The 23,707-nt window shown below is 29.3% G+C and overlaps 1 protein-coding gene across 3 annotated transcripts in view; it reads left to right on the top strand.

The window, feature by feature from the left end:
* Positions 1-23,707, top strand: part of LOC142331107 (sensory neuron membrane protein 1-like) — a 99,717-nt gene that overhangs the window by 9,909 nt on the left and 66,101 nt on the right. For all 3 annotated transcript variants that reach the window (XM_075376779.1, XM_075376777.1, XM_075376778.1), the window contains exons 2-3: positions 4,849-5,006; positions 21,839-22,001. In XM_075376779.1, the coding sequence (XP_075232894.1) occupies positions 4,849-5,006; positions 21,839-22,001 (321 nt within the window). The remainder of the gene's footprint in view (positions 1-4,848; positions 5,007-21,838; positions 22,002-23,707) is intronic.

Genomic DNA, 23,707 nt, shown 5'->3' with positions numbered 1-23,707 from the left:
AAAATAACTTTCTTCCGCTTCTCCTGTTTCTTTACCTTCTTTATCTTTTCTCTTAATAAACTTTATGTTAATATAAAATTGATTATTGTAATATTTATTCCTTTAAACTGATTGCTATGAAGGTACATTTTGAAAATTTGGGTTGCGTGGATTCTTTTATACGTGTATAATGACGTTATACTAATTAATTCGGGATTTGAAAATTAATTATTTAAATAAATAATACATCTTTAAAGTTTATTTAGCCGTTTAATAATTTGTTATAATCTAAAAAACCCCTAAGGTATATTATTAATTATATATATAATATATATATATATATATATATATATATATATATATATATATATATATGTATGTATGTATGCAAAAAAATGAAAAAATGAAGACATATTTTAATACATTGTCAAGAATTATTTTTCATGAATGATAGAGAAACGTTTTTGAATTGTTTTATAATGATTGTTAGTTTTTTTTCGCTATTAAAATAACATTTTGTAAGTTCCGAATACTTCTATGGTATTTGAAGTACAATATATCGGTTTCCTTTAACTTTCTTTTGACTTTTGATTTTGACTTTTATCCCACAAACACAATTTAAAATTGAAAAGTTCCGGGGATGCATTTAGGTTCGTATGTTGAATTGTTTTTTTTCTGCTGATAATTCCACAGCGGATGGACGATTTGAATATAATTTGGCACAGTTATTTCTGCATATTTCATGGCATTGATGCCATTTAATTTTGGTTACAATCGGTGGAAAGGTATGGAGTTTCATGGATCCCATATTTCAACATTTTTCCCGAAGAGTAGGAGACTTTTTTAATATAATTTAATGTCGAACCTTATTGTTCCCGTGTCTTAAAATTTTACTTTGAAACTTAGGTAACTTTTTTATATAATTAATTCCCTTTAGGTAACTAAGATTCTCTCTGTTGATATGTTATTCAAACCATCACAAAGGGGTGGGAGCAAAAGCCTTATCTTTTCTCTTTTGCTGTTTCTGGATACAAGTCACATACTTGTACTAATTATTATCTGAATCTATTATAATCTGTCAATATGGTTATGTATTTGGTAAAATTACTTCAGAGGCTAATGTCTTTTCATCATCAAATTCTCTTTTAGAATATATCTTCCAATTTTTATTAAATTTTGTGTGGTGATTTCTGAATTTGGGTCATAGATGGCATTTAATTTTGGTTACAATCAGTTAATATAGGCCCAACCTCGGGAAATTTATGTAAATCTTTAACAGATTTTTACTTCCTTAAGGAAAGGAAAGGAAATCACAATACTTCCTTTAGGAAATAAAGAAGTACTGTGATTTCAACGGAAATATTCATTTTGACTATCCCTGAATTCATTTTGACTATTTTCGGCGTGACGTCTGTACGTACGTACGTATGTATCTCGCAAAACTCAAAAACGATTAGCCGTGGAATGTTGAAATTTTGAATTTAAGACTTTTGTAATATCTTGTTGTGCACCTTGCCTTTGAATTCCAATCGACTGAACCAAAAGTGTCCAAAAAAAGCCCAAAATTTAAACAAATCTGGAGTTTAGACTTTCTCTTAACTGCAGTAAAAAGCCCTAATTGAGAACTTTTCAACGATGTATTATAAGTGGTACTTATTTTCGTTGCTTCCAGAGTTAGCCAAATAAAACATTTATTTAAATATTTGGATCTTACAAGGGGAAGGTATATCGGTTTGAATACAACTTCATTTCTTTTTTTTAAATTTAAATATATTAATTTATTAATAATTATTAACCTGTGATCGTAAAAAAGTTTACAATAAATAATAATTCGATAACAGGAAAAAAAGAAAAAAAATTCTTTTTAAAGAATTGAAGGATCGGTATCTCACTTTCAAATGAAATAAGTTTAAATGAAGTGCAACAAAAAACGTATATATGTAATTTAATAGGCGTACAAGGAAGTCATGTGGTGTCCACATTAGAAGATTTTTTTTTTTTTAATTATATGCAAGAGATTTTTTTTAATTTTATTTAATATATATATATATATATATATATATATATATATATATATATATATATATATATATATATATTAATGAAATAATAACCTTTATTCCATTTGATTATTGACAAAATTTTGTATCATACTAATTTTAGTAATTTTTTAAGGAAATTTCAACTTTGTTTTTAAAGAAAATTTTTTAAAATCTTTTTATTCATAAATTTTAAACGAGAAAAGTTTTAATGAAATATTACCCATATACATTATATAATATTTAATTTTTAAGTATATCTCCTGCTACTAATTTTACAAAACATGGATGACGTCACTTCCACGAGATTTAGATTTTAAAATTGATGTAAATGAATTATTAAATAAGGTTTTTAAAAATTCCGTTTATTTGCTCAGTAATATTTTATTTTGTTTTTGTTACAATACTTCATTACCTTTATTTATTCTCGTAAGTAATAAAAATTAAATATTAAGTGTGAATATTACAGTATACATTTTATAAAATAAAACCCCGGTTTGATTCATTAAGGATTAATTAATATTGTCATTATATTATTTAATAACATTCTTAATCTTTCTAAAAAAAAGCTATTAAATAATTAAACATTTCAAATCCTCACTTTATAGTAGGTGCGGACCTTCTTTGTCAAGCTATCTAGTTCATTGTAGGAATTTCCTCACTACGCTATAGTTGAGTGTTGCTTTAGGTTCGTAGAGTAACGTATTTGCTCAATGTAGGTCAACCTCCCCCCCATTTTTGAATTTAATTTTTAGGAAAATCTGTAAAAAACTTTTTTCTACCAAATAATTTATATATTTATAAATTTACAGGAGAATATGTATGAAAAAATTCTCGATCTGTATTCGGGCAAATACGATTTATGCAAAAATTCTTTTGAACGCAAAAATATTATTTGTTATTTTTCTAATGAAACTGTAAAATTATTTTTAATTATTAAATAAATATTATTCTTCATAAATATAAAACCTTTTTATAAATAAAATTTTCCATTTTCATGATAACTCAAAATGCTCAGAAGTAAAAATCAAAATGTAGTATCTGTTATTTTTTTGTCGATCTCCCTGGCGGAGTAGTAGCGAGTCGCTACGCACTCCTGACCAGGATTTAACAGAATTTACAGCTCATCAGCTGCCAGGCGGAACCGAAACAGATATTGGTTCAAATTAACATGGTTGATGAGCACCTGGGCATCCGTTGCACTTAAAAACGAACTCGAGGCATACCATCTCTCTAGATCCCGTAAAAATTTGTACAGGGATCTTTCCTTAGTCGTGTTGTTCAATTATTAATTATTATTTATTATTTGTATTATTAATTATTTCCCATTATTAATTAATCCATTAGTAATTAATCCCATTATTAATTATTTCAATTAAGAGTATGATTTAGCGAAGTATATGTTTTCTGTAAAGTTTCCGAATACACCTACTTATTTATAACTAAGTTATTCATTAGCACATGTTACCGCACATAAAGCTGTAAGAAAAGAACTGAAACTTTTCCCCTACAAAGTAATGTGTGTTCAAGAACTTGAAACTAAGATCATGTCAAAAGATTAAATTATTGTCGATGGTTTAAACGTTTTATCGACCAAAATTCCGTAGGTATCCTCGAAATTACGTTTTTTTACTGATGAGGCGTGGTTTCATCTGGAAGGGTATATTAATTCATAAAATACACGATTGCGGTTAACAAACCCCCATGAAATTACACCAACAATCTTTACACGAAACGAAAATTGGAGTTTGGACCAGTTTGAATAGAACGCGCATTGTGGGTCCAATCGTTTTTGAAAACAGAGTTAATATTGATCGTTATTGTGCTGTTTTGACGAATTCATTAGTCAATTAAAAGAAGTGGAAATCAATCACGGTTGGTTTCAACAAGATGGCGCCACAGTGCACACACAGCCAACTGGTCTACTACCTTTTTTTTCGAAATGTCTTTGGTAAAAGAATCTTTTCGAGGGTTTGTGGCCTAAACAATCGCCCGATCCTACTCATCGAGATTAATTTCTATGGGGAGAGCAAAACAAGAAGTGAATCGTAATAGACACCCACGATTGACGAGCTAAAAATCGCAACAACAGCATACGTACAAAACATTCTATTACATCAGCTGGTTAAAGTGTTTGAAAATGAAACGTATTTTATTACGTTTCAATTTAATTTACGTTACGAAAACTGATTCGTTAAAATAGTATAATTTTAAATGTCATAAAAAAACTTAAGTTGTATTGAATTCAGTGTACCCTATATTGCGCACTAATAAAGATAGATTGTTTTATATGAGTTTTAAGTTTCGTCTCGGATCTGGCAAAAGATTTCAAATACTTAATAGAAAAAAAGGTATGTTCACAATTGAATTTACCGTACTCAGTCTGAAGTTGCCGCAACCCGCCAGCTGTTAGAATTAAGGCATTCTGTTACTGTGTTTGTGAATGATACTCATAATATAATCTCAAAAGAAAGACGGGTCTGGAACCCCGATGATAGATTCCCTCCTTCGCCACGAAGTAATGCGGGTAGACTCACCACGATGTAAGCAATTAGTAGGTGCAGTTGTCTTGTTTGTTGCAAGTTGACAGTTTTCGTTCGGGTTTAGGAGTAATACTACAGATTTTATCATTTTAAATTCACTGAATTACATGCAGAATTTATATTCATAGTGATTGTGTTTAACAAGAAAGTTTATTTTAGGAAATGTTTATTGTACGTATTGAAATATTTAAACGCTAAATCAGTATTTTACATCTGACATCTGAAATATGTAATTATTCATTTTTAATTATAATTAATATAAATTAATTTTTAAATTTTTTTTACAGAATTTAGCGTTAGTAGAAGGTACAGAAATGAGAGAAGCATGGTCAAAATTTCCAATTCCTGTTGAATTTAGAATATTTCTATTTAATGTAACTAATCCTAAAGAAGTTCATAAAGGAGCAAAGCCAATGTTGCAACAGGTTGGACCTTACTGTTACGAGTAAGTACTATATTTTTGTAAGCTTATTAATTATATCAGTACTTTAATATTCAAGCCAGGGTGTAGACGTAACCTAAATTCGTACAATATTTTGTATATTCCAACTGTGCTAATATAAAAAAAAAAAACACAAAAATCTTTTGCATTTGCAATATATTAAGAAAATTTACAAAAATAAGTAGATAATATAATTCCAGATAATTATTTACAAACCAATTAGACACGAAGAAAAATAAGGATTAAGAAATTGGTTTTTGAATTCATTTACGATCACGTAATTTTTTTTACTTTCTCGGCTATGGTTATATGTACTGCCGTAGCAGCTGTAACTATCGCCTGAAAATATATAGATCGGTCTTTTTTAGGATTTTGTGCCTAAAGAGATATTAAAGAAAATTTTTAACTAAAAAAATGGATTTAAGTAAATTGTAAATAATAATCTTCGAAAACGTTTTTATTCCAATGTTACCAAGTTCAAAAAATCTATTTTTGTCAGGTGAATGTTTGTACGAAAGAAATGTATGTACGTTCGTATGTTTGTTGGCCTGTATTTGGTCTTATAAACTCTGGAACTCGTTGACCAATTTTCTTCAAACTTCGTAGACAAGTACTACATTCGGGAAAGAAAAGAATGTATTATTAAATTTTTGAAAAATTGGATAAAGAGGGGAGGTGAAAAAAAAATTGAAATCTTTACTGGGGAACTTGAGCAAAAGAAATTTCTTAAAACGTTGAAGTTTTATTATTAAGATTGCAGATTACCAAAAATATTTATTAAAATATTTACTCTTCCCTAAAAAATTACTTTATACGTTTTTTCTTTTTTTTTTAGCTGTATCTTACTTTTTATTTTATTTTTATTTTTCTGATGTGTACGTAGAAATCTGATCAACTACTGAAAAATAAGTAACCCGCCCACGACCCAATAAGATAAGGATGATATATATGACATGTAAATGAGGTGTAGTCTTTGCACAGACTCAGCCGACATTTCCTGAGACAAATGGAAAAGAAGTTAATGGTAGTCTTTTGCATCTACATTTTCTAAACTGATAGGCCTTCAAACCACTATAAAAACCTTTTGCTCGTCCCTCTCCACTGGTCTGTGGTAAGAAAAAATATTTTTTTAATCTGTAAACATTTTTAAAAAGATTTATTTTAAATTTAAGTCCATCTCGTCAAGTTACCCTTTGAGTTTAAAACATAAAAATTAAATTTTTTGATTACCATTACTCTTTAGTATTCATGAAAAAAATAATGGTCAACATTTTCACCCCTTACCTAAAACATTACAACTTTGTTTAGTTAGAATTATGGCTTGTCTTTGTATTTCTTAAATAATTAAATTAAAAAAAATTATTTATATCACCAATCAGGGATTATTTTCTTCTTGGATGTTTTCCCTTGAGTATGGGAGCCCCCAAAATGAAAAAAAAAGTTTTCCGCAATTTTAACAACGTTTTAATGTTCAAAAAGTATTTTGTTATAAAAGAAAGTCACTAAAATAGCTTAATACTCCTCCTCTGACGGAAAGCTTCCAAATTAAAAAAAAAGATCGAAACATTTTTGCTTAAATTTCGATTTTTAATTTATTTTTAATTAATTTTAGAGTATTTTAATCATTTAAAAATACCCCTGATGCATGAGCCACAAATTTTTAAAAAGTCAAAAACATATTTTCGTAATTATGATGCAAATGTACTGATATTAAACATTTGATGTGGACACCACATGACTTCTTTATACGCCTATTAAATAACATATACACATTTTTTATTTCACTATTAACTTCTGACTTTTCTTCTTATTTTTTTTATTGTTAATATTGAATTACTATTTATTGTAATTTTTTTTTATATCCACAGGTTAACGATTATTAATAAATCAATATATTTAAATTAAAAAAAAAGTTATAAAAAAGGAAATGAAGTCGAATTCGAACCGATATTCCTTCCAATTGTAAGATCCAAATATTTCATTAATTAAAATTTTATTTGGCTATAACTCTGGAACCAATGAAAATAACTACGACTAATAATATATCGCTGAAAGGTATCAATGAGGGCTTATTGTTACAGTTAAGAAAAAGTTCAAAATCCAAATTTTTGGATTTTGGAGTTTTTTGGACATTTTTGGTCAATTCGATTGCAATCAATAGAGGAAGTGCACAACTAGATGTTGCAGCAGCCCTAAATCTAAAATTTCAACATCCTACGGCTAATCGTTTTGCGAGTTAGGCGAGGTACATTCGTACGTATACAGACGTCAAAATGGATATTTCCGCTGAAATCGGAAAACCGAAATTTTTCGCGACCATAATACTTCCTTTACTTTGTACAAAGAAGTAAAAATGAATTGCATAACTTGTCCGGCGTATCCCAGAAAAGTATGAAATTCACTGGCGGTTTTTTTAATGATTAATTCACTACAAAGCTGGAAATTTCTACGTAGGAGTACAAAATGAGATCATTTGGCAAATGTAAAATGTAAGCCTGATTGGGATTAGAACCCTGATTTTTCCGGATGAAAGGCTAAATGGGTGAAATTTACGGATAAATAAAATAAATACTGTAAGATTTTATTCTTATTAATTGTAAATAAAGACCAAAATTCGTGCCAAAATTAAAGAACGATCGAACTGGATCAAGTGATTTAAATTAAGTTGCGACCAAGAAATTATACTATTTTCATTAAACTATTTATTAAACTATTCATTTATTATCTATTATTATTATTATTGAAAAAATGATTTCGAATATTAGGGAAATTAGAAGTGGAAAAACAATAATAATATTGGGAAAATAATTATGTTGGAAATTAATAATTTTAGAGTTTAGATTGGAACTCTTAAACCCGAATCGGGTTCAATAAAGTCAATAAAGGTTTTACATTAATAGATATGTAAAACGGTTGCCGATTATATTCGAGAACTAGAAAACCACAAAAAATTTAGATATTTTTATTATAACAGAATTAAATCCTGGGAAAAAATGGTTTAAATAAAATTAAATTGAAAATAGATAAGAGTTTTGATTTTCTTTAAAAGAAAGTAAATCAAAATATGGCAAATAATTTTATGATTTTCAATCAAAATTATTGATAACCGATCTCCGTGTGGAGAAATAGCGTCTCGTCCTTTCATTCGGAGGTTCCGGGTTCGAATCCCGGTCAGACATTTTTATTTGCTACAAAATTTCCATTTCATATTCCCATACACAAGTTTATATGGTAAACTATAATAAAAAATTAAAACTTTATAATGATTAATTTATCTTATAGATAAGAGTCGATACTGTTTATAATGATTATTTATACAACGTCTGGTAAATTCTTCAGTGTACGTATGGAATACGTACACTACGTACACAAATTCCAAATTTGGAATATTCCAAATTGGAATATTAATTTTTAATGATTTGAATTGTATCCAGTTCGGTAGATTAATTTTGCCTTTTTTTTTTTTTTTTGATTTCATTTAATTTATAAATATTTAAATTATAAATTGTTTTTTTACGGAATGGAACATTTGTATGTTATGTATATTAACATGTCTCAAAGAAAAATGCTAACTTAACCAAAAATTATAATTTCTTTTTTTTAAAACGACAAATTAGCAATTTTTTTTTGTTACTTTTCACTTTCAAAAAAAAAGCTGACATCAAAATTGTTATACTTTTCTGGCGTTGTTTATTTAGTCTAATGTAGTGGAAAAATTATGATAGATTAAAAAAGTTTAAAAAAAAAAATTCGAAAAATTTATATTTTTAAACTTTGATCGGTTTTCCCAACCCCAATATTTCCTTCAAAGTATATTTTTGGGTCTGTTTGACTTATATTCTTAGGAAGGCAGTAAAAATATCCAATAAATAAAAAGATAGCTTTTATATTTTTGGGAAAAGGATGAATTTAGTGGCAAATTTTTTTTTTAAGATAGTAACAATCATGTACCCATGAGCTTAATATAAAGTAGGGTTATGCTTGCAACATTTTAAGAATATTAACCCCAAAGAAACTAAATTCCCAACCCTCTGAAGACATCTCAGACCTCTACCAACAAGTTGCTACATATACACGATTCTCTGTGCTAAATTTCACCAAAATCGGTTTATTCCAACATGAAGTTCGTACGTACGAACATTATCCCCTCCCCTGTTTTTCGTTTTTGGAGTTCCTGGGTCATATAAAGTCGAGAAATGCAAAAAAATCTGTATCCCATTTTTTGACTGATTACCATTCTTAACTTCCTTTCAACATAGCTCTACAGTTATGGTGCCAGGTATAAAAGATTGCTTTACTTACTAATTAACTGATTTTTATTAAAGTATTTATAATTTTATTATTTTTGTGGGTCAAATATTCTGGAGTATATATGTTTGGAGTCTATATTTTGGAGTGAAGATGAGTATGATTTTTTACAAATATATTAATTTTGAACTTTTCATATCGCGAACAGTTTTAATTATTAAAAAAAGTTTTCAAAATACTGAAAACTAAAAGCTTTTAAATTACTTTACGTACTGGGTCAAAAAAGTTCTATTAAATTTCAAGCGAGGTTACAAAATTATTCTATTTTTACTCGGCAATAGAATAAAGAAGATTATATTTGAGATATTATTATAAATAATTGTTTAAAAGATAACATTTTTATAATTTTTAACTTGTATCAGTATATTGTTGTCCGAGAAAAATCGAGAGTCTGGCCTTTGAGTAGTGATTTTAAAACATTATAAAACACTTAACATAAATACAGTTGTAAATATATAAAAAAATAATTTAATATCTACGTTAGGTATTATAAAAAAGTATACATAAATAACACAAAACAATAAAAATCATGAATTAAATAAACGAAATAATTATAGATCGAATTACAAAAACTGAAAAAATTACACACAAAATGTCGTATATATTTATACGTATTAATAAAAACAAAATCTATGTAACCATCCGAACCGAAAAGAAACGAATTCAGTTTTACATCTTCTAAAATAAAGGGTTCACCAATAGATCGAATAAAACCTTGACCAAAAACTGAACATCCTTTACTACTATTAATGGTATTGTCTTATAAGAAAATAAATAGAAAATAAAATAGAGTTTTGCAGTGAAATTTTATCAAGTTTCACTATTGTGAAATTGAAATATATTTTTCAATATGTGCTAAGATTAAATATGGGTGATTAATATAATTTTTTTAAAACTTCAGGAATTTGGAAAATAGGAAGGAGTGAGGGGTTTGTTGAGAAATTTTTGTATTTGTGTGTGTGTGTGTGTGTGTGTGTGTGATGTGCGAGTGTGCGCGCGCGTTCATACACCCACGCGATCTCTGTGTGTACTTTTATTTTTTAGATACTAATCTTGATAATGGTACTAAATCACAGCTACCTGTATTATAAATAACATAGATTATAACAAATGTAAAGAAGAAATTCTATATAAAAAATTTTAAAAGTTTTAAGTAACAGGAATAAAGAAAAAACATTAACAATTCACCAACCGATTATAAACAGGAACTTGTAATCTGTTAAATCCATACTTACCTCAGTACATCTGAATTATCAAAATCTAACACATTTCCCATCAACCTTCGGAATGGAAAATCGAAATCCAAATTTGTATCTACAAAGGTAAGTAGTTCTAGGAATTCCTGTTGGATTTTACATTAATATGACTTTATGCAATATAAATTTACTGAAAATATAATTACGAGGCATATTCATAAAGTAAAGGCCGTTTGATCATTAAAAAAAAAATAACTGGCGAGAAAAGATTTTACTTACAGTTTTAGTTTACCACATATCTACTTCACTTTTCCACATGATTTCCATTCAGTTCTAAGCACTTATCGTAACGCTGCACCAGTTTCTTTAATCCCCTCTGCATAGAAGTTCGCCGCCTGTGAATTGAACCAGTTTACAACGCCAATCTTGAGTTCCTAGTCGCTTTCAAACCGTTGTCCACCAAGCCACTTTTTCAAATGCAAAAAGAGGAAGTAGTGGCTAGGTGCAAGGTCGGGACTATAAGGAGGGTGATCAAAAAGTTCTCAGCAAAAATCTTGAATCTTCTTCTTGATTAAGGCAACGGTGTAAGAATGCGCGTTGTTGCGAAGGAGGATTACACCAGACGTCAGTTCTCCGCGTCGTCGAATTTAGATCGCACGTCTTTTTGCAGGTATAAGACACTTCTGATTATCGAATAACAAGGTTCCAGTTAGTTCATCTAAACCAAAAATATACGTATGTATGTGCGTACATTTGTGTGACGCACTGATTTTGGCCTTATATCTAAGGATTGACGGAATAAGCTCTCACGGAGAGCTTTTCAACGATATATCGTTTGCGGTACTTATTTTCATTGGTTCCAGAGTTGTAGCCAAATAAAACTTTAGTTAATGAAATATTTGGATCTTAAAAGGGGAAAACACATCGGTTTGAATCCGACTTCATCTCCCTTTTTTTTAATTTTTTTTTTTTAATTTAAAAATTATTGTTGATATATTAATAATTATTAATTTCTGATTGTAAAAACGTTTTACAATAAATAATAATGAACTTTTCATTTAAAAAAAAAATGTGTGTATGCAATTTAATAATTAATTATTAATTTTTTAAAATTTATACCACTAATTTTTTAATTTAAATATATATATTTTTTTAAATTATACAATAATGATCCCCCTTGAATATGGGAGTCCCCAAAAGGAATTTTTTTTTTAAATTTTCATCCTCAGAACATATTTTGTTGTCATTAAAATAACTTAATATCTTCCCTGATGGGATAATTTTCAAATGAATTAAAAAAAAATCTCGATTTTAATTTACTTAAAGTCAATTTTAGTAAATATTTTAACCATTAGAACAGCCCCCTGATGTATGAACTCCAAAATTTTCAAAAAGTCGGAAACGTTTTTTTTTGGTAATTGTGATTCTAATAAACTAATATTAAACATTTTATTTATCGCTTTATTTTGTAAAATAAAAATAAAAATTAAAAGATATAAATATAATCGAAATTGATTTAAATGTATATTTAATTCAAAGATATGAAAAGATAATTGGAAATCCACTGCTACCTTTTTTTATCTGCATTGAAATCCTTGTGTTACCGAGAGTAGTGAAGTAAGCTATGTATATGTGTTTTATTTAAAAATATATATATGTTTAAATAAATTAAAAAAATTAGAAAAAAAAAATTATACTATACAAAAATACTGTATACTAAATCGCCTCCTACACGTTTTTCATTATCCTATGTTAGTAATTATTCTATATAAAAGAGCAATTTATTTTTGCAGTCATGTTTTTTAATTTTTAATATTTACCTTTTGTTGTTAGTGTTACCGTAAAAATATGTTTTTACGTCGAAATGTTTTTATTATTCAATATCCTTTAAAATGATTGTCACAATTCTACCGTCGTTCCCTAACGGGGGCAGCTTAAGGGCCTGAAATTTGGTGTTCTCGTACTATGACAATACATAAACGGTATGGTTAGACCTTGAATAATTTTATACATGGGAAAACATGCTAATCATCTACGTCTTGTGAAATTATTTGCCTTTGAAACAAATATTTACCTGTTTTCTAATTACTTTACGTTTATTTTAATTTTATAAACCGTTCTTTTTTTTCAGAACACTGATTAAAATAAATAAATAAATTAAGGTCAACGGGTCAGGGTTACATTATAATTTCTTGTCAGATAAAGTTATATCAATATTAGAGAGGAAAAAATAATAATACTGTTTTAATTAAGTCTGAATGTTTTACTCTGTAAAATAAACTTTCATTAATTGTACGGGTCCTCTTAGGCTTAATGTTCCTTCTTTTCTTATCATTTTTATTCCTTAATTGGAAAACTTGTGGAATTCTTTATAATTCGACTAGTTTAATGAATTTAATTTTAAGTGAAATTTTATTATTTTCTTTTTATTACAAATTAACTGTTTCGTAAATGAAATCAATTTTTAATATTTAATATGAAATTATTTTTAAAGACAACTTAATTTATTAAAAAAAGATCAGACGTTCATCAAATTTTGCTCGGATAATTTTTTTTAGCCTTTGGGTCCACCGTTAGGTGTTTTTTCAGAGGATGAGATGAATGATAATTTTTTAGCGTGTGAAAATGTCATGCCTAATCGGGATTCGAACCCGAGATCTCCGAATGAAAAGCCGAGTTGCTACCACTCGCGCCGGCTTTACTCGAATATTAAAAAAAAAGGAAATTATAAAATTATCACATAACATGACACGTAGTGAAAAAAAAAAAACAATAAATAATAGTCTTGTAAATTCATCAATGGTTTTTTTAATGCTTTTATGTACAGTCGCATCAACAATTACAGTCATTAGCGACTAAAATAACAGTACATGATCATAAATAACAAAAATAAACAATCAAGAAACAGGAACAAATAAATAATAAACAGAGACAAACAACAACAAAAACCACTAAATTATATTCTTCATTCCACTGTAGGAGAGGAACCGCAACAGACGTTTTATACCTCCTTTCTGGTTTAGTACAGATTTCATATCTGAACCCAGGTCTAAGTTTTGTCGGATGGTTCCACAGATTGGACAATCAAAGAACAGATCATTTCAAACAACACGGACCATTTGACCTTGCAAGCCTCACAGATTTTTCTGAGGAGAGCCAAATAGACGAACATGGGTAAGCCTGGTGTATCCAAACCTTAGCCGAGTTAAGATGACCAAGTCTCTTCTGTCGCTCGGGGAAAGAGGTTTCTCGAGAAAATTCTCCCGGATGTTATTTAATGCCGTGGGAGGACTCAGCAGCCAGAACCTATTCCACTGAGCCATATGTGGGACTTCCGATGTTGGCCATTATCCGACCGATCGCGGCAGACGTTCTTCGGCCTTGACCGAAGCTTCTTCTAGGTGCCTTTGGAACATGGCGTTCTTGTCTATTCACATTCCGAGGTATTTTGCTGCAGGGGTAGGGTGGATTACTGTGGTACTTTTCCTAATTGAAATCGGAATCAGGTTACGGCAACCTGAGAGTACGACCACTGGGGGGGTCTTCTCCGGCGAAAGCTGAAGCCCGGACTCCTACAGGCGTGAAACAATAATGTTTATCGCCAGTTTAGTATTGGATTGTTATAGTATAGCAGTATTTAGCCTGATGTGATTATTTTATTCAGAGTACTTCCTCGCAAAATATCCAGGAAAGTTTATTAAAAAAGGCTGCTTATTCTTGGCAATCCAAAAAAACTTAAGCCCTTTTGTTAATAGTATCTATTTATTAATTTTGTTAATATCATTTATTTGCATTCCTTTTTTATTTTTATCTAACAACAAAAATTTGAAATAAAGTAAAATTTTCAGAAGATTAAAACTCTCTTGACAAATACAACAAAAAATAAAAAAGATTTATAAATTTCAATTCTTCTCTAAATTTTAAGAATTTGGAGCTGAGTGATAAGTAAGTTGACATTTTTTTTTAAATCGGCGCGAAATTGGAGCTGTAGAAATTTGAAAAGAAATTTTTGTATGTTATTTAAAGAATTTTTATACTTTTGTAAATAATAACATCATATAAATTTCTATTAATTATATGAGAATTCATACATACATAATTATATATATATATATATATATATATATATATATATATATATATATATATACATATATATGTATATTCTAATAATTCTTTTGATGTATATGTTGGCCTAATTATGGTGACATCCAATGTTCTACGTATGCACTCCTTTGCCGTTAAACAGAATACAAATCAAGCAGAATAATCGGAAATTTATTAAAGAAATATTTAGAAGAAATTTTTGTTTTTAAAAAAAAAATTATGAAGTTACACATTTGTAATTAAATTGTATTTTTACTAATTATTAAAATATAATATCCAATCTATTACTTTTTAATAATTAAAAATCATTTTCTGATTAGAGTTACGTCAGCTGGAAAAAAACTTTTATTTTTAATAAAATTTATTGCAGTTTTTATGTTAGTAAACGACTTTAGTCATTAGTGTGGTTTTAATAGTACCTGAATATCAAAATATACTAAACAATTCCTTAAAATTCAAAAAGTACGTTAATTTAAAACTATGTTTTTCTTTTTACCAAAACTAAATAAAGTCATATTTGTAACTGTTAGGTTACCGTTTTTAACTGTTTAACTATTCAGTTAATAGAAAAACGAAGTTCTATTTTTCAACAATTTTTTTATTTATATATACTCTTTAAAGAAAATGCATCAGATGTCCTAACTTTACATTAGAATTTTTTAACCCTCTCACTACCTTCAACACTTCACAAATCGAGGAGATTGGATGTTAGGTAAAATTATAGTTTTTTATGGCTTCTCAATTGCTACGAAAATTAAATTTTTTATCCTTAACCATTAGTTGGATTTAAAGGGACTTTTTGAATACTTGTTTATTAGTATTAATGAATTAAATTATACTACAAAATTTATATTTTAGATACGTAATCAAAGTAATACTTACAATAAAGTGCTTGATGAGTGGAAGCTTCATTATATTTTCTTAATTGCAAGTGAAATTTGTTGTAAATTTCAGATTCCGAATTATTGATTAGTAAAATAAATACTGTTTGTGAAGTGATGACAATTCAACCGTAAGCTAGTGAAGGAGGTTTTATAACAAACCCTACAGATTACTTTCTTCTGTTATAAAAAAAGAAATCAAACAACAAAGCACAGCAGTTTACGTATGGGTCTAATACAACGAACCTATTTACTTCGTACTTCCCGAAAAGAAATAGGGTGAAAGCAAAAATTGCTGTGATTGCATTTACCTAAACGAATAAAAAAAGTGCTGAAGTCTTATTTTTAAAAAAGAAGGTGGAAATCTTATAAATATTTAAAAAATATTTTTTCTGATTATGAGCTTATAAGAAGAACAATATTTTTCTTTACTTCTGATTCAAACCTCTTCGAATAGTAACAATACTATTGATCACTTTATTTAAGCTAAACAATTTACATTCCACATTCCGCTGCAAACGTTTGAGCTTATGTGGTAAATTAATCAAAATAAATAAATCAATAAACAAATCTGTTGAAAATAAAAAATTACTATTATTTTATTAAAGATAATCATTATTTTTGAAAAAAATAAGGTTTGCTAATGTTTGCGGGTTTTAAAAAAAATAAAACCGTTTTTACTTCTTTGTACGAAGTAAAGGAGGTATTGTGATCGCGAAAAATTTCGGTTTTCAGATTTTAAAGAAAATATCCATTTTGACCATCCCTGAATCCATTTTGACTAGTTTCCAGGTGACGTTTGTTCGTTCGTATGTATCTCTCTCGCATAACTCAAAAACGATTAGCCGAAGAATGTTGAAATTTTGGATTTATGACAGTTGTGTCATCTAGTTGTGTATCTTTTGATTGCAATTAACTAAACCAAAAGGTCCAAAAAAGGCCAAAATTTAAAAAAAATTGGATTTTGGACTTTTTCTTAACCTCAGTAATAAGCTCTCATTGATAGATTTTTAACGATATATCATAAGTGGTAATTATTTTCATTGGTTCCAGAGTTACAGCCAAATAAAAATTTAATTAATGAAATATTTGAATCTTTCATTGTGGGAAGGCACAACGATTCGAATCCGACTTCATCTCCTTTTTTTAAATTTAAATTTATTGATTTATTAATAATTATTAACCTCTGATTGTAAAACAAATTACAATGAATAATTTTGGTTTTCAGATTTCAACGGAAATATCCATTTTGAACACCCCTGAATCCAGTTTGACTAGTTTCGACGTGACATCCGTACGTACATACGTATATATGTATGTGCGTACATACGTATTTATCTCGCATAACTCAAAAACGAATAGCCGTAAAATGTTGAAATTACGGATTTAGGACAGTTGTAACATCTAGTTGTATGCCTCCCTTTTGACTGCAATCGGCTGAACCAAAAGTGCCCAAAAAGCACAAAATTTCCAAAAATTTTTATTTTTAACATTTTCTTAACTGCAGTAATAATCCCTCACGGAGAGCTTTTGAACAATACATCAGAAGTGGTACTTATTTTCATTGGTTCCAGAGTTACAGCCAAATAAACTTTAATTAATGAAATATTTGTAGCTTACAAGGGGAAGGCACATCGGTTCGAATCAGATTTCATCTCCTTTTTTTAACTATTCTTTTTTTAATTTAAATATATTGATTTATTAATAATTATTAACCTCTGATGATAATACGTTTTACGACAAATAATAATTCAATAATAACTATAAAAAAATATAAATGTGTTAAGTTATTAATGCAATAAAATTGTATGTACTTTTCATCTTAAAAAAAAAAATGTGTATATGTTATTTGATAGGCGTACAAGGAAGTCATGACTTAAGACTAATTAGACTGAATAATCGTTGCACAAAAGACAAAGGCTTCAATATAACAGCCCTTAGAATTAATATATTTCCAGGATTCCAGGAACACATTCCAATAATGGGTTTACGTTATTGGAATGTAAATTTAGCATATGCAAGCTAAATATAATGAATTTTAAGCTTACATATGCTAAATTCTGTACTCTAACTCAGTGGTTCCCAAACTTTTCAGAGTCGCGATGCCCTTTTTCAATTAAATTTTGTCCATGGCCCCCTATTCTAAGTAACAGTATGACTACTCGTAAGAGATAAAAATAAATAATACTCGTGTATATTCATTACGTTTTTTACTTTCTTAGCATTAAATTAATAATTATAAATTTCTTCGTTCAATTAATTATGAAGCTTTTGCAATATTTCGCGGCGCTCCTGTAAAGAGGCCGCGGTTCCCCGGAGTGCCGCGGAGCACATTTTGGGAATCACTAAATAAGTTAGAGTATTTATATATATATATGAAAAATTTGTAATTTTACAAGTATATTATTAAATCCCTTCTGCAATTTTTTATTCTCGTTATCCTGCATAAAGGAAACAGGTGATATTCACTAAAAGTACGTTTGACTTATTATGCTTCATCTTTGACGCATTTTTTTACTACATTAGATTTAACAATAATATTGTCTACTACAAACGTAGTAGATGGACGACGAGAAGAGTAGTAAGATGAACGACGCAGAAGCGATATAAAATGCCGAATAGCACAAGCGAAATGAGCTATCAGTCAGAAATATAATTTTCTTACATCAAAAATTAATTTAAACGTCAGGAAAATATTTTTGAAAGTATATGTTTGGAGCGTAGCTTCTTTATATGGGTGAAACTTGGACGATCGAAGTACCTGAGAAGAAAAGATAAGAAGTTTTTGAAATGCGGTGCTGTAGGAGAATGTTAAAAAATCAGACGGGTGGATAAAGTGACAAATGAAGAGGTGTTGCAGCAAATCGATGAAGAAAGAAGTATTTGGAAAAATATAGTTAAAAGAAGAGACAGACTTATAGGCCACATATCCTCGAATAGTCGCTTTGATTTTGGTGAGACAGTTAAATGGGAATAATTGTGCAGGCAGGCAACGTTTGGAATATATAAAACCAATTGTTAGGGATATAGGATGGAAGGGGTATACCGAAATGAACTGACTGGCATTAGATATGGAATCTTGGATGCTGCATCAAACCAGTCAAATAACTGAAGACAAAAAAAAAAGAATTTATGTAAGATATGCATAACACTGACCCAGAAACTATTATTTAATATATTTGTGACAGAATATAAAACATTTTTTAATTATTTAATAATTTTTTTTAAACTTTCGCTCTTTTATTCTCTATACAGTGTGGAAGCGTTTATAAATAAATATAATATACTTCTTTACAAATTATACTTTTGTTTTGACCTCGTGTCATAATCATGAACTTCCGAATCTAATTTAAATCTATGGGAATTACTCATGATAAAAAATTAGTTTTATATGCATGTTTAACACTCACAGTTTATCAGATTAACATTTCCCTCTAGAAGATATAAATAACTAATTTAAAAAAAATAATACGAATAAATATTCTGGAGTATTTTTTTAAAATTCACGGCCGCGGAATTTTCCCAAGTTGAATCGAAAAATTCACCAATAAGTACTCAAAATATTGATTTATACAAAAGCACAGCGATTCTTTATATTTTTACCCATTCTTTTTGTTGAATAATTATTCCATTTTCAAACTTGTCGTTAAAATTTATCTCAGTATATCGAGATTACACCTAATTAAGGTCATATTTTTCTTAGGCACATTTATTAACAATTAAAAAAATAACAATATTTGCAAAAACAAAGTTTTTGAAAAATCGCACCCCATCCCAAAAAAATACTGTTGTATTCGTCTGCTATGTTGTGATGTCACTGGTGAGCAATAGAACTACTAAATAAATGAATAATATTTAAAGTGTAAAAAAGTAACTTCATCTGGCTGAGTTTCGATCTCGATCGCCCGGTCGACTTGGTACCTGATGAGTTAAGCCACGCGGATACACCAATCTACCTACCGTACGAGCGAAATTTGTTCTATGTAAGTTGTGAAATTACATTGGTTTAGCTAGTGTCGACCATCGTTGCTAGTACCGCCACACCCTCGCGAATTAAATATACTATGCGAACACGCTTTAAACGCGACTTTAGCCGCGTGACGAGAAAGTCCTACAATTGTGTTGTCAGATTTTTTTTTATATTAAATAAAAAAAAATGGAAATCAACCCTTTTCTTATTATTATCATTTGAATTAGAGCCTTCCTACAGTATTATTATACTTATAAACAAATTAAATAATACTTTTACTTTGTCATTTCCTCCCCCCCGCACAGCAAAAAAAAAAATAAAACGTTTTTTAGCATCAACGAAAAGTTAACCTCTATGTTGCAAGAGTCATGTACGCAGGGTATCAAAATAATAAACGCCTGTTATGCTGAAACTCCTTTAATTAGTAATAATCAACAGATTATTTGAGACCCAACAGATTTCTCGAAGGTTGAACTTGTTTTGAGCTAAGAGTACACGTTCCTCTTCAACATTTGAAAATGTTCTAGCGTAGATTCACATTTTCTACGAAAATTCTAGTAGCTCCAGAAGTTTTCTTTCCTGTCTGTGACCTCGGCGTTATGAAAATATTAATACCAGATTGAAAGTCGAATCTATGCCGATTATGTGTATGACTTATCTGATGGAACTTCTTAGTTCAGTATATAAAAATCTACAATACTACTTGTTCTCGCGGGACACCGCTAGATTAGAGAATGATATTAAATTTAGTAAAACACATAATAACTTTTTAGAAGTCAATATTGACCTCAAAATTCAATTTTTTTCAAACCATTAAAAATGTTAAAATATGAAAAATTCACTTTAATTTTATTATAATTCGTTATTAAGTTTATTAATATAATAATAAAAATTGATCTTTTATAAAATGCCGAATAGCACAAGCGAAATGAGTTATCAGTCAGATATATAATTTTCTTACATCAAAAATTAATTTAAACGTCAAGAAAATATTTTTGAAAGTATATGTTTGGAGCGTAGCATCTTTATATGGAAGTCAAACTTGGACGATCGAAGTACCTGAGAAAAAAAATAAGAAGTTTTTGAAATGTGGTGCTATAGGAGAATGTTAAAAATTAGATGGGTGGATAAAGTGACAAATGAAGAGGTATTGCGGCAAATAGATGAAGAAAGAAGCATTTGGAAAAATATAGTTAAAAGAAGAGACAGACTTATAGGCCACGTACTAAGGCATCCTGGAATAGTCGCTTTAATATTGGAAGGACAGGTAGAAGGGAAAAATTGTGTAGGCAGGCCACGTTTGGAATATGTAAAACAAATTGTTAGGGATGTAGGATGTAGAGGGTATACTGAAATGAAACGACTAGCAGTAGATAGGGAATCTTGGAGAGCTGCATCAACCAGTCAAATGACTGAAGAGAAAAAAAAAAAGCTCGAAAATTTAACCAAAATAGAATTATGTTTATTTTCATGTAAAATAAAACTTTTATTCTTTATATTTTGTATTTATATATATTTTTTTCTATAAAAAAGGATAGTGCCTGGGTTTGATTGCTTTATTTGCTGACATTTATATTTTAGCTGATGTTGGCGTAGAGGAAACCAATGGTGGTGCGCCGGGCGGCTGCGCGCAGAGCACAAACTATTCATTCGTTCAAACGTTTTATACTTCTTGATACGAACTATTTATCGAATATTATATTTATGTTTTGGAGATAAAAAAAGAAAATGTAGGGGTTAGAGATGTGTTAAAATATCACAACTAAAAATGTTCAGAATTTGAAGCTTTTCGTTGTAAACGTTTTTGTTGTTGTTAGTTCGCTAAATTCATGAACGTTATTTAATTACAATTGGCAAAAACATTTAAAAAATCATGTCTAATGAAACATAAATCATTTAAAATTGTCTCGACGGGCCGTACTACAAGATTTTTCTAGTACAAGATTATTTCAAAGTCATACTTAAAAGAATAAAAAATGAAAACTAGGGGAAAAAATTACGTAACAAAGATTTAGTTGTGAATATTTGTACATTGGAAATATTTACAGAAAAAACTTTATACACGATATTTCAAGAATTTTATTGCAATAAACATTTAAAAAATTGAATCTATTGAGATTAGTAAATTTAAAATGCTCTACAACTGAAAACTTCATAAAATTATTCCCTTGAATTTTCCCCAAGCGTAATCTTAGTATTCTGGATTAGTTGAGACGCCCTTTCTAAGCATTAAAAATTATAAAGCACAACTGTTACAACAGTAATTGTATCCAAAAAATAGAAATTTTTTTTATTTAAGAAACATTGATGAATTCATTATTTAGTTATAACAAATAAACAAATTACCTATAATAAATTTTTTTTTTCTTTTAGTGAATGGAAGGAAAAAGTTGGTTTTTCAGACGACGAAGATGAAGATGAAGTTAGTTTTCACATGAAGACAACGTGGAATTTTAAACCGGACTGTTGGGGACAACAACTGGATCGAGTATTGACTGGAGAAGAAATGATAACAATTCCACATGTCGCATTATTAGTGAGTAAAAATTTCTGTTTCAATTTTTTTTTAAATATGTCACTATCCACAGTCAAAAACTCTTTGGACTGCTGCTTGATCTTTGGAGTGTAACAGCTTATCCATGTTTCATTTAATGTTATAAAACAATAAATAAACTTAGCGGAATCGCATTTAAATAAGTCTTAACACCTTTGAGAAGTACTCAGTCGAATGCGTTTTTTGTCGACTGTAAACAAATGTGACACTCCTCGAGGGCAATTTTTTCCATACCCAAAAAAATTATAAAATGTAATAGACACGGTCAATCGAGATGTAACCGATGTTACCTTCAGTAACCGATCATTTAATACGGCATTGTGAATTTTTGTAATGATTACGTCGGTCAGCAGTGTATGGGGGTCTTGAGTGTTCATCATCTTAAATGAATGGAAGATCACTTTCACTAGCTCACTTTTTTAGCGTTAATAACTAAGGAAAATTATTCTTTTTACTTCCTTCTATGAAGTAAAAGAAGTATTGTGATAGCGAAAAATTTCAGTTTTCAGATTTCGACGGAAATATCCATTTTCACCATCCCTGAATCCATCTTGACTTGTTTCGGCGTGACGTCTTTACGTTCGAATGTATCTCGCATAACTCAAAAACGATTAGCCGTAGGATGTTGAAATTTCGCATTTAGAACTGTGGTAATATCTAATTGTGCACTTCTCTTTTTGCTTGCGGTAGAGAAAAATCTACTGGAACAAAAGTATCCAGAAAAGCCTAAAAAAAATTGGATTTTGTACTTTTTCTTAACTGCAATAATAAGCCTTCATTGAGAGATTTTCAACGATATATCACAAGTGGTAATTAATTTCATTGGTTGCAGAATTGTAGCCAAATAAAATTTTAGTTAATGAAATATTTGGATCTTACAAGGGGAGGTACAGCATTTCAAATCCGACTTCATATACACATATTTTTTTTAACTTTTTTTTTAAATTTAAATATATTGATTTATTAATAATTGTTAATCTCTGGCTGTGAACAAATTTCTACAATAAAAAATAATTCAATAATATCAATAAAAGAAAAAAAAATGTGTATATGTAATTTAATAGGCGTACAAGGAACGGAACGGAATGCAAGAATGGCGGGAGTTTCAATATTTCTCCCTACAGATCTCAGAGCCTGGACAACGTCCCTTACTGCTGTATCTTTCTATTATCGGCGGATTTCATCGGTTTTTTTAGTGGCGGTTATAAATTTTAAGTTTTATTTATAGACGGATTTGGTAATTTGCGTTGGACCAGCGTGAAATTTATTTACTGAGTCTGACCGTGAGAGACTAAGCTTTTGACCCTAGTAATCCCGGCATGATTCCCCTTCAGTCCATCCGCTGAAGTCCTTTCCGTACCAGCATCTATGGGCTAGCAGGACTGCGCCTACAGGAGCCCTAGTTATTTGAAAAGTAGAAATGCGCCCCGTTCTACGGAGGGAGTCGCATATGCTGACTAAATGAAATTGTGATCTCTTCGTGGGACGGTGTGGGGTATTGTCTAGCTTTTTATAGTTTTAACAAAATTTAATTATGAAAACGGTCACTTTCGCGGCCGGAATTTTCGCGCGGTTTCCATTTATAGGTTACATTTATAGGATATAGAGGCTCCTAAGCCTGGTTTTTCATTTTATTGGTTCTCGTACCGCCTCTTCATGGTGGTTCGTCTATGGTTCGGATGAGGCTG

The sequence above is a fragment of the Lycorma delicatula genome, chromosome 10, assembly GCF_047948215.1.
Source record: "Lycorma delicatula isolate Av1 chromosome 10, ASM4794821v1, whole genome shotgun sequence".
Classification (NCBI taxonomy): Eukaryota; Metazoa; Arthropoda; class Insecta; order Hemiptera; family Fulgoridae; genus Lycorma; species Lycorma delicatula.
This window is presented reverse-complemented; position numbering and strand designations above follow the sequence as displayed.